Source organism: Trachymyrmex cornetzi, unplaced genomic scaffold (genome assembly GCF_001594075.2).
Source record: "Trachymyrmex cornetzi isolate Tcor2-1 unplaced genomic scaffold, Tcor1.1 scaffold204, whole genome shotgun sequence".
NCBI lineage: Eukaryota > Metazoa > Arthropoda > Insecta > Hymenoptera > Formicidae > Trachymyrmex > Trachymyrmex cornetzi.
In genome coordinates this window covers 55,803-68,606 of record NW_017296680.1, presented here as the reverse complement: position 1 = coordinate 68,606, position 12,804 = coordinate 55,803, and the positions used below count along the sequence as shown (strand labels likewise).

Here is a 12,804-nt window from a genome sequence, read left to right as displayed (position 1 = left end):
CTGTATCGAGTCACACATCACGAACGAGTCGATATCGCTTCAACAATCATGCTCTCACGTTAAAGTATCACGGCTAGATTGATGAATCGTGAAGAAGATCTACCTCCCTCGATCGTATCGATAAGATCGTTCTCTGCACGAGCGTTCTCGACGAAGGCGAGGAAGACGCTCAACAATAATCACTGTGCCAAATTCATCAAGTAATCAAATCACTTAATCAAAAATCTCAGAGGCAGCGAGAACCGGGTTAAAAATCGTAGATACAGCGGAAAAAAAAGAGAGATATACAGAGACGGCGAAAATCAAACTGCATTCACGAATCAAGCGATTCGAGTGACAAGAAAGAGTCGATCTTATTTTCCAAAGCAAAATGAAAAATGTTCGCTCCCGAATTTTTAGATCACAAAATTTTTTCGCACCTTTGCATAGCAAATTGTGCAACGACGTATTTTTCAAGCTCGGGTTGAAATGTGCGATAGAAGAGGGAAAGATGGCTCGTTCATACTTACTCGCATCGCTTGCTCGACACACCGTTCGTTTTACCCGGCTCACCGAGAGCCCTTTCGCGGACTTTCTCGCTCCTCAGCCACCGACCCTTTTTAAGATTTAAATACTTTTTAAGCGAGAAGAGAGGAGAGAGAGGCGCTTCGTGGCCCGCAGCGGCGAACGTGTAGTATGCAATAATAACATGTATAAAGAGCATGGATTTTATATGTGTCGTACTCGTACATGGGAAAAAAAGCACCCTCACATCCCCGATCCTTCTCACTTCTAATAATGATCAATTGAACGACTGTGTTGCGAGCTAATACTCGTCATGCACATGGCGCAGAATTACCCTCGAGAGTTTCTCTCATAATCCGTTGAAAACATTCTTGACGATCAAAAGGATAACATTTGAAAAATCAAAGGACTAACGTTTGGAAAATCGATTCCTTCACGACGATATATCGTGAATTTGTTCAGAACAATATCCTATTAAAAATGCATATTGCATCGTATTCAAACTGCATCTTAAATCTAATGAATGCATTTCATATAAAATATTGTTTATTAATATTCAATATGATTATCATTTATTTATTACGATATAATTTTTTTGTTCTAAACAAAATTAAATTACAATTGTTGCATTCAGCGACAGACTCTCGAGGTGAATTCACAAGGCGGAAGCGTGTCGAATATTTTCCATCCGCGCGCTTCCGCCTGTCAAGTGCTGTTAACGATAATTAATCAACGGGTGAATAATCAACATGTATCGTATTGAAATGCAAGAATCACGGTTGAAGCTTCGAAAAATAAAGAACGGATCCATCTAGAGAATTAACGTCCCGCTCGCGTGTGTCCGCGACGGCGATGTCTCGCGATTCTTCGTGTATCTTTAAGTAGCTCATTAAGTGGAAGCAGTATTAAGAATCATCAGCAACGGTGAAAGCCAAGGTCCGCGTTTTCACGCTTATTTAACGGCGCATTTAATGCCAGAAGTAGCTACCCGGCTACGAGTCTTATTTCTGTACGAAAACCGCGACCGTGTGAGAGAGAATACGTGCATTTAGCGCCAAAAAAAGCGCAATAACGATACAAGATACATAAGAGAATACGTGCCATTAGTCGTGAAAAACGAGGCGATCGCAGGACTCGACGTGATTGAGATATTGAAAAGTAACTAGCGTTGTTAAAACGTCAGTAACTTCGAGAGGATTATGAGCTGGTTTTACCGAAAGAACGATTAATCTCTGTTTAATGTGCTTTGTGTCGCTTTCCAGAATTAAAAAGAGGTGTTATCGGCCGATTAAAATTAATTGATAGTAAAGCTAGCTGTAATATATTCCTTGCGCTCGAAATTTGTGGACGAGATCTGAATCTGAAGAGATTTATTAATTGTATCCTGTCGATGGGCTGGACGGGTATTTACTTAAAGACGTCATTTTCCCTTGACTTTCTGATTGTCACTCTTCTGTCGTATAAGATATGCATATAATGTGAATGTATATATTTATAATTGTCAAAGGTGTCCGCGCATATTTTTACGTATATCAAAAATGAAGTCTCGCAGTCTGTACAGGTCGATGTGTCGCTATCATGCTCGGTATCCTTCAATTTTTGTATATAAAACTGTAAAAGACTTCCTTGTCCTTTTCTCTATTAACTATGAACGCATACGTCCAGCCCTACAGCAGAACGAGAGGAGAACTTTTTAAAGTATCGCTTAATTATTGTATCGTTTGCTTTCCTTCCTACGCGTCTCTTCACGCACGTCGTCCTTTGAAATGAAAAGAGCGATACAAGTGGAGAACGCTGAAAAGGGCTTAATAATTGTGTTGCGCGAGAGAATGCGAGAGCGGGTGAAAAAAGGCAGAGCGAGAGAAAACGAAAGAGTAACGAAACGAGCACGGAAGGAAATGAAGGAGGTTCTGGTGAAAAAATTTCGCTGAAATTATTCTACGTTTCGGAACATGTCAGTGAAATGTTCTGAAATTTCACTGAAACTGAACTAAATTTCTCTGAAATCTTGCTGAAATTTCTCTGAAATTTTTACTGAAGTTTCTCTAAAATTTTACTGAAAATAAATTTTTCAACTAAAAATCGCTAAAATTAAACTAAAATTTTGCTGAAAAGTGTTCCAAAACGTGATTTCAGCGAAATTTTTCCATCAGGGGGGCGAGATACGGACGTCTGACATATCAAAATGATTCTTCTTGAGAAACACATAGCAATACCTCTCCGCTCAATAATAGAAAATTTTAAAAAGGAGAAAAAAGAGAAAGAGAGAAGAAAAATCTTCCGAATCGCCTTGGTCGGCAGGACTTAGGATTTTGTATCCTCAATTAGGAACTTAGACGAATTTAGATATGTTTAATTTGATGCTTATGATTGGAAAAAGAGCTGGCACGCGAGAGAGACTTTTCGTGAATTTCGTTGTCGATCGAATCCTTCGGAGATTTTTTAAAATCTCGTTAAAGATCACACTATTACGAGATAGATACGTAAGATTATTGACAATCTGCAGTTTCGATCGAAAACCAAATGCACAATTTGAGAAGTTTGGTTTCTCTTCTGAGGGTATAATCATCACATTCATGAGAAGCAATGTTTTTTCAGAGTCGCCAATTATGAAAATGATAATCAAAGCGAAAATCAAAAATAAGGAAATCTATACATTCCTTATTAATATTGCGAAATTTTAGACGTTGCGGTTGAAAGCTGCATTATATTACTTGTTAAAGTATCTTATTATACAAAGATATATGCTATACCATCGCAAAAGGATGTAAAAGTTTTCAAACGAAAAGTTATTTAAGTGTCTGAATTTTATCAAACGATAGACGATGTAATGCACATGCGTAACGATAATCATCCAACATAAATACAAAGGCGACTCTGAATTCAATCGTTACTGAATAAAAAGGCATCACAAAAGTTATGAAGGCATCGGCAAATAGGCGCGAATATTCCAGCATTTTCGAGCGTTTCTCGATTTATATTATATACGACCACATTCGTGATGCCTTTTACAAAACGGCATTAAGAACACACACAAGGAAAGAGAGAGGAAGGAAACCTCTTACTATTTGTTTTGTATCGTAACAATCAAAATATAAGAATTAAAAGAAGTTCCTTGAATCAAAATTAAAAATACATAGCAAGATGATTTACGGCAGATGAATAGGATTGAAAAGCGAAGGATTTCAAATAAAATCTCATCTATTTTGTTTCAATTTATCCTATTATTAGCTGTATGTATTCCCAGAATATATATATATATATAAAGATATTTATATACATATATATAAAGATATTATTGAACGTAAAAGTACAGTTGCTATTAAATTATATAGCAGCTACTCTCACGTTCAGTAACTATCTTTACTAGAGCATCATTTGCTCAGTTTTAATCCAATTCATCAGCCATCATATTGTACAAAACTCGTCAAGATCCTATTATAAAAAAAATGATAAAATTAATCTCTCTCTTTCTCTTCAGATATTTGATATCACTGCGTAGAGACCTGCGTACATGCGAGTATAGGTTTTCAAATGTCACGTTTTAAAAAGACGCAAACACACCGCAATACGTAAAAAAAATAACTAAAGAGGAAAGAGAAAAATCGAAGGCAAACGCTACGAGCGGCAAGGCGAAAATGCCTGCTTGGACACAGGACGACGAGACGTGTTCGCTAGATGCAAGGATACGTACTACAGTACAAGATAGACAAAAAAAAAACGTTTGTAAGATATCGACTAGGTACCGATGAGAATTTCCCTGTAAATTAGCAGTACGACAGAGAGACAATGTAAATGTATGAAAGATCTGTTCCCTTCCCGTCCCCTTCCTGGTCCACTCCCTCCGAGCCTCCGCGCCATCCTTTTCCTCCCTCTGTACGACGAGTGTAAAAAATATCATGTAATTAACACACCGATAAATATATGTATATATATATTTATTATATACATAAATATATATGTACACGCGTACGTGCACATGGGCGCGTATACGCGCACGAGCGCGCATGCTCGTCGTATACGCGCGCTATGGCAAGATGATTGATTGTGAGTCATTTAAATAATTGTTATATGTATTTTGTCTATATTATGATAAACTAATACAATGATATATATACATATATATAAACATATATATATATATATGTATATATGTATTGAGATGACATTACGGTACTATTAACTATTAAGTGTAGCTAATTTAGAGACTAAAGCGGGGATACTGTCCGCGCGGTCGCGCGCGATGAAAAGTTGGATCGCTCTCTGAGGAGTCCAACGCTTTTTACAACACACTCTCCGCACATGCTAAGGAAGGAAAAGAAAAAGAGAAACAAAAAGATGGAAAGAAGGAATTGCGTGCGAGGCACAAAGGAAGCGGGACACTCGAGACGGCGGCCCTCGCGATTGACTCCAACAGCGAGGTCTCCTTTTTTTCGAAAATGCGAACGATCGAAAAGCGTGAGACTAAAATGGAGAAAAGAAAGAGAAAGAGAAATAAATCGCGAAATGTGCGATCACGCGCGGGTCACGCTCGTCTCGGATGTTCGCGCGGAAAATCGACACTCGGGAAAATAAAGAAAGAAAAAGAACAAATACAAGAGATACACACACACACACACAAACACACGCTGAGTGACGAAACCACAACGCGGAATTTGCGACAAAAAAATAATGTATTTTCTCACTCCCACTGCGCGAGGTGTATGTTCATCGCTACGTCTTATTTGGAACGAAAACCTAAATATATTATATTATTATATAAAATTACTGTATAATTGTAACGAAAATTGTTTTTCAAACGATATGGTATTTTTATTGTAGATATTATTATATAACAAATAAAATCATGATTCATTGTATTCGACTACGATTATTTCGCGTTATCCAACTATAATCCTTTACCATTTTCCCTTTCTCGGTGAGATTTTTTCCGTTTGATGTTCGCACGAATTAAGTGAATCAATAATCTTTTATAGCTTTTTTCTTTATTGTTTCTTTCCCGCAGTTGATAGAAAGAAAATTGTCGGACTCGTTTCAAGATTTCTTAGAAGAAAAATGCGTTTTACTTTGGAAAGATTAGTAAGCAATCATTAACATCTCTTCTTTGTTGAATTGTTGTTTTCATGTATTGTGTATCATCATATATCTGCAGAATATGTATGTAACAATTTTTTTATTAATTCGCAAATAATTTCCGTGACCATTTTAGTCACTGTTAATCTATTTTATGTGTCTTGCGTTATGAAATACTTGGCTAACTGCATTTATTTCGTATCCGTTTTTTATTAAAAGGAATGTAATATTCAATATCCTTTTTATTGTTACGAACTGTTCCTTTAATATTAAAGAATTAGTGTCCGTTTTTAGGTCAATACATTTAAGTACCCAGGGATTGGACAAGATTGCGCGATTTAGCCAAAATATAAATAACGAATTTTATATTTAACATATCGAGGATCATTTTTTTTAATTACTTTAAAATTGGGGTAATTTATTTGGTAATCTATTTTAATTAACCTATAATTTAGGATAAGTTTATCTTTATTGCAAGCAGTTTTATTATTTTTGTTATTAATAAAGTCATTTTAGGAAATATTTGGATGGATCTCAGTTGGATTTTGGAATTGATGAAGTTTTTGGTAAAGCGAGAAAGGATCAATGTTTAAGAACAAATTTCATTTGATTAGAAATTTTATCCTTTTAATTTGTACACTCCGTCCGACCCTTTTAGGCATTCAAAGCTGATTAATTTAATAATTTCCACAAACTAACACTCCCCGAAAAGATGCTCAAACTATTCAAACTCAAACTATTAGGCCCTTTTTTCGGCAATTAGCTTTTTTATGTAATATCGATCGTAATAGAAAAGTATTGTAACATATAATTTCTTAAAAACATTACATAAATTCATTTGATATTGTGTACCCATTTGTGTATAATAAAAAAGTAGCAAGTTATTTTAATTTTTATTAATATCAAAGTTTCATAATTAGGCCTTTATTCCGCCCATCCCCTCAATTATTGTTTGAAAAATATTTTTTAAATGTAGTCTCGCGCCCTGAATCTTATTGGCTATAGAATCCTATTGGCTATCCAATAACAGCAATGGCGTCCTTCTGTTTTGCGGAAGCGAGTGCTGCGAGCGCCACGAGTAAAGTAACTTCCTTTCTCTCCTTTTCTACAGGTTTTACGACGTGCTGTTCGGTCGTCAAAATGCAGAAGGTGAGTTTTATGCCGTCTCCATGATCAGTATTAGACGGACACGAACGAAAGTAAATATTAATTGAATCGCGCTCTTTTTTTCAGAAACAAAAAGAGCCGATCCATTCCGTGCAGGTCTTCGGACGCAAGGTGAGCTAGAGAGTATTGTGAGGTTAGGTCTACGCGTGGTTGACGCACGACGTGTTTAACACGGATCTTCTCATTGCAGAAAAGTGCGACCGCGGTCGCCTATTGTAAGCGTGGACGTGGAAACCTCCGTGTTAACGGCCGGCCGCTGGAGCTGGTGGAACCCCGCGTGTTGCAGTACAAATTGCAGGAGCCCATCCTGCTGCTAGGCAAGGTGAGTAACGTGGGGAATTAATAGTTGACTCCTAATTCCTAAAGCCGATGGAGAAGACATTGGAGCAAATTGACATGCGAATTTGTCGTGTCTATTCATAAATCGTTCCGTGATGTCTACTTATTCCGAACATGATGGTTCATGATTAGCAGTAGATTCTGAAAATAGTCTTTCCTTTGAGCTCTCACTAGTGCAAGCGGAATACGGTTTTTCATCAAACAAAAATGTTTCCATTTGTGTTTTAGGAGAAGTTCTCCGGAGTCGATATCAGGGTGAGGGTGAGTGGTGGTGGTCACGTTGCACAGATCTATGCTATTCGACAGGCAATTTCTAAGGCTCTCGTTGCCTACTATCAAAAATGTAAGTGTAAATTAATAATGGATGTGATTGTTGATGATTTATTAGATAATTTATAATAATTAATAATGTAATTGTTATCTTAGATGTCGATGAAGCCAGTAAGAAGGAAGTAAAGGATATTCTTATTCAATACGACCGTACTCTCCTTGTTGCCGATCCAAGGAGGTGCGAGCCAAAGAAGTTTGGTGGTCCAGGCGCCAGAGCACGATACCAGAAATCTTATCGTTAATATTCGCAATGTTTACATCTTACTCATATTGAATATAAAAAAAACATTTAAAATCTATATGTCTTATCTTTCTTTGTTTCCATTTCCTTAATATTTATACTATAATTCTTTTTATACTTTTTCATTTTATGTGCAGGATTATTATTAAATAAATAGCTTTTAATTAATATTTCTTTTTTCAAAGTTTCGACATATAAGTAGAAATTTGATGTGATTAGCTGGATTTTTGAGGATAACAATCAAAAATAAATTTTTGTAGCAAGTTTTTATAACAAATTAATTTCTGGCTTGTATTTTGTTTGTTCAAGCTTATTTAATAATTATTTCTTTTTTAAATCATTTAAAGCAGGGTCTCACTTTAAAAAATAAAAATTAAGCCAATTTTCAAAAAGAACGATTCCATTTTCAATCTTTAATGAGATTTTTTATAAAAAATTTCAATGAATAACACTATATATATATGTATATACCCAGTTTAGAAATGTCTGAAATAAAATTTAATAGATAAGGATACGATTTATAGATAAGATTAATTTTGCAAAAAAATTTCGATAAATGTCTGTATTTGCGGATGTGATGTAACTTTTTGTTCATATTCTATACGTGTTCCTAGATTTTCTTCCTAAGTTTCCAAATAGCGTATATATGGGTGCGTATCGCGCATGATGCATCCATTGTCCTTGTTTAACATTTGGTGAGCAACAAGGATAAACGATGTATTATGCGCATCATGCGAGAAACGGAAGGAACGTATCCAATTTCATATTGTGCAAGTCCGTGCAAGCTAGTCAGTCAGTCAGTGAAACAGGGTAAACTAAACTGTAGAGTTGACTGTAGAGTATGTCGAATTGTCACTGTGTTTTTCGATAAATTTTTCAAAGAGAAAATAAAACCTATCTAAAAATGAAGACGCGGTTTAATACTTATGATCTTGTATGTTCAGTCACTGAATTACAAAGGTAAGAGAAAAAGATAAAACGTATTTCTGATTTTATAATAAGATCTTGAGGTTATAACAAAAATTTCATTTTCCTCAAAATATGCAGTTTATCTTTACAAGTGTACAGCCGTAATATAATTTTATTTAAAAAAAAAAATACATAAATTAATTGCAGCTAGTCTTTACTGATAAGTAATTGTTGATACATAAATAATTATACAATGTCATAATGCAACAGGTTAACACAAGTTGTTATGCTCACAAGCTATCTTATAATCATGTAAAAACTTTTAGGCTTATTGGCATGCGTGTCAATCAGATATACGATATAGATCATCGCACATATCTTATACGCCTTCAACGTAGTGAGGAAAAATGCGTTCTTTTGCTTGAATCTGGTAACAGAATCCATATTACAGCTTTTGAATGGCCTAAGAATGTAGCTCCCTCAGGTTTCTCTATGAAGGTAAATATCTCTGCTAAAAAATAATATTAAATTATAAAATAGCTATTGTATAGTAATAAATACCTTGGAATCTATATAATTTTACAGATGCGTAAACATCTTAAGAACAAAAGATTAGAGAGTCTTATGCAAGTCGGTACTGATCGAATAATAAAGTTACAATTTGGAAGTGGTGAAGCTGCCTACCATGTAATTTTGGAGGTGTATGATCGTGGTAATATAATTTTGACTGATCACGAAATGGTAATTTTATATGTGTTAAGACCTCATACAGAAGGAGATAAAATTAGGTAACAAACAAAATGTATCTATAATGTAAAATATATGTTGGCATGTAAACTAACAAAATCAAATGATATTTAGATTTGCAGTGAAAGAGAAATATCCCTTAGACAGAGCTCATTCCACAACTATGCCATCTATGGATGTAATTCATGAGCATATTCAAAAGGCTAACGAGGGCGATAATCTTAAAAAAGTATTAAATCCATTGTTAGAATTTGGTTCAGCTGTGATTGATCATGTTTTACTGAAAGCTGGATTTAACCTTGGTTGCAAAATCGGTAAAGATTTTCATATCACTGAAGATATGCCAAAATTAATTTTAGCGCTCGAGGATGCTAATAACATGATGGATTACGCAAAGAAAAATGTCTCCAAAGGCTATATTATACAGAAAAAGGAATCGAAACTGACTCAAGATGGCAAGGAAGATTTTATATTTGCTAATATTGAATTTCATCCTTTTTTGTTTGAGCAATATAATAATCAACCTTACAAGGAGTTTGATTCTTTTGATGCTGCAGTGGATGAATATTTCTCTATGATGGAAGGACAAAAGATAGATTTGAAAGCTCTGCAACAGGAAAGAGAAGCTTTGCAAAAATTAGATAGAGTAAGAAAAGATCACAGTCAGCGATTGATTACGTTAGAAAAGACACAAGAATTAGATAAACAAAAAGCAGAATTAATTTCAAGAAATCAGGTTTTAGTGGACAACGCTATACTAGCTATACAAAGCGCCTTAGCAAATCAAATGTCTTGGCCGGACATTCAAGTTTTATTGAAAGAAGCTCAAGTCAGAGGTGATCCTGTTGCTTCTGCTATAAAACAATTAAAACTAGAAACGAATCATGTTGCCCTATTGTTGCATGATCCTTATGAAGACAGTGATGAGGAATCTAAGCTCAAACCTATGATGATTGATATAGATTTGGCGCATACAGCATTCAGTAATGCCAAGAAGTATTACAGTCAAAAAAAATCAGCTGCAAAGAAGCAGCAAAAAACGATAGAATCCCAGGGAAAAGCTTTGAAATCGGCCGAAAAGAAGACAAAGCAAACACTGAAAGAAGTACAAACCATACATACCATTAATAAATTAAGGAAGACATATTGGTTTGAAAAATTCTATTGGTTTATTACATCCGAAAATTACTTAGGTATGTTTTTCTTTTAATAATTTGTATATGTCGAAATTATTAATTTTAACGTAAATACATACATAGTGATCGGAGGAAGAGATCAACAGCAGAATGAGTTCATAGTTAAAAGATATCTGAAGGCGGGAGATTTATACGTTCATGCAGATTTAACTGGTGCTAGTTCTGTCGTAATAAAAAATCCCAGTGGCAATCCTGTACCGCCAAAATCATTAGCAGAGGCAGGTACAATGGCTGTTGCATACAGGTACATAATTATATTGATTTTTATTTTTACAATAGTACTTGCTAAATTTACATATATATTGTTTTAAACTATTATTATATTATTATAATTATGTATATAATTATGCTTAATATTACAACTATAGTATAGCGTGGGATTCGAAAGTAATAGTTAATGCATGGTGGGTGCATCATGATCAAGTATCCAAGAGTGCGCCTACTGGTGAATATCTTACTACCGGATCCTTCATGATACGTGGAAAAAAAAATTATCTGACGCACAGTCAATTAATTATGGGATTGGGTATTATGTTTCGTCTGGAGGACAGTTCCATAGAACGACATAAAGATGAAAGGAGAGTGAAAACAATAGATGAGGAAAGCTATGTAATAAATCATCTAATATTTAATTAAATTATTCTTTAATTGTTAATATATATTTTCAAAAGCTAATAATTTTTAATGCTAGATGAAAATCTAGAGAAACAAGAACAAAATCTAGAGAACAAAGATACATTACATCCAATTCAAGAGGAGGATCAAGAGAAATCAGAATCTCATACAACAGATTATAGTGTTAAGAAAGATACTTATGGAGAAGATGAAAAAGATACATACGAAGATGCAAAATATCAATTTCCTGATACACAAATTAAAATTGATCTATCAGGCCCAAAGTGAGTTAATACAAAATTTTTGATTGTAAATGAAATCAAATAAAATATATGTATATATATATGACGTAATTTTATATCAAACAGGGTAAAAATACATGTTGATAATAATCAGCCTTTAATGCAATCTCAGAAAGACACGAAAGAAAATGTGGTTTATTTAGGAGATGATATGCCTATTATAATAATTCCAACTATGGAGAAACATGCAAAAGCAAAACAAAAAACACATCCAAAAGAATCAACAAAAAAGGTTGAAAAAGATGATAAAAATGAAAATGATAACAAAAAAGGAGAGCAACCTGCGTTAAAACGAGGACAAAAAGGAAAGCTTAAAAAAATGAAAGAAAAGTATAAAGATCAGGATGAGGAAGATAGAAGGCTTTCAATGCTCGTTTTGCAGGTTTTATTTTTTGCCTTAAATTTTATACTAAGTATTTGCTCTCTAAACTTATTTATTTAATTTAATATCTTTATTTTTTCCAATTATTTCTTAGTCGGCAGGTGCAGCCAAAGAAGACAAAAGAAAAAATAGGTCTAAAGATCCGTCAGGTCCAAAGCAACAAGGAAAGAAAAAGACAAATCCGAAACCTAACATTCCACCACAATCTATGCACACGATAATAGATAACATTGACGATGAAGATACAGGTCCAATTCCTGAAGTTGATATGCTCGATCAGTTAACAGGAAAGCCTGTTTCAGAAGATGAATTATTATTTGCTGTTCCTGTTGTAGCACCTTACAATACCTTACAAAATTACAAGTAAGTAGCTCCTAAAACGCTCAATAATTTACCTCTTTCTCTCTCATTTATAATAAATTTCAATATTTATTTTTACCAGGTTCAAAGTGAAATTGATACCTGGTATTGGTAAGAGGGGCAAAGCTGCTAAAACAGCTATAGCTGTATTTCTCAGAGACAAAGAAATTTCTTCACGTGAAAAAGACCTATTAAAGGCAATTAAAGATGAGACAATAGCCAGGAATATACCTGGAAAAGTAAAAATAAGTGCTCCTCAGATTCAAAAATTAAAAAAATAGTTAAAAAATGCCGATTTTTATCCATATAATTGATAACCTGAATTACTTTTTTAATTACTTGCACCGTGTAAAACTTATTTGTGAAGGAATGACATTTTTTTTAAATTACAATATTTAATGATTATTAAAACACAAAACATTAGCTATATATTTTTTAAAACAGAAAAGTATAAAATTTATTATTTACAATTACCGTAAGTATTCAAATCCAAATACTTAAGTTTAGATATAGTAAATATACATGTATAATATATGTAAATACATGTGTAAAATTTTTTTTAGGCAGATTAATTTTATGATTCTTTAATTAATTCATTTTGAAACTTTTCTTTCATTATTTGAAAACATGCCCAATAAA

At 34.0% G+C, this 12,804-nt stretch overlaps 2 protein-coding genes across 2 annotated transcripts; both read left to right on the top strand.

Moving 5' to 3' along the window:
- The first annotated feature begins 6,638 nt into the window (after positions 1–6,638).
- Positions 6,639–7,714, top strand: RpS16 (ribosomal protein S16). The gene is made up of 5 exons (XM_018505292.1): positions 6,639–6,726; positions 6,811–6,855; positions 6,935–7,066; positions 7,312–7,426; positions 7,510–7,714. Exons 1-5 carry the CDS (start codon positions 6,718–6,720, stop codon positions 7,653–7,655), a joined length of 447 nt encoding a protein of 148 aa, XP_018360794.1. The 5' UTR covers positions 6,639–6,717; the 3' UTR covers positions 7,656–7,714.
- Positions 7,715–8,427: 713 nt separating this feature from the next.
- Positions 8,428–12,571, top strand: Clbn (Nuclear export mediator factor NEMF homolog Clbn). The gene is given in 9 exon segments (XM_018505329.1): positions 8,428–8,614; positions 8,890–9,061; positions 9,149–9,351; positions 9,425–10,503; positions 10,570–10,750; positions 10,875–11,405; positions 11,490–11,805; positions 11,900–12,168; positions 12,248–12,571. Coding segments are annotated over 9 exon segments (3,006 nt in total). The 5' UTR covers positions 8,428–8,558; the 3' UTR covers positions 12,447–12,571.
- Positions 12,572–12,804: the final 233 nt, after the last annotated feature.

What these genes read in the sequence shown, in the direction of transcription:
- RpS16 (XM_018505292.1), top strand. An exon ending in CCATCCTGCTGCTAGGCAAG is followed by an intron (nt 7,067 to 7,311) that starts GTGAGTAACGTG and finishes TTTGTGTTTTAG; the next exon opens with GAGAAGTTCTCCGGAGTCGA. An exon ending in CGTTGCCTACTATCAAAAAT is followed by an intron (nt 7,427 to 7,509) that starts GTAAGTGTAAAT and finishes TTGTTATCTTAG; the next exon opens with ATGTCGATGAAGCCAGTAAG.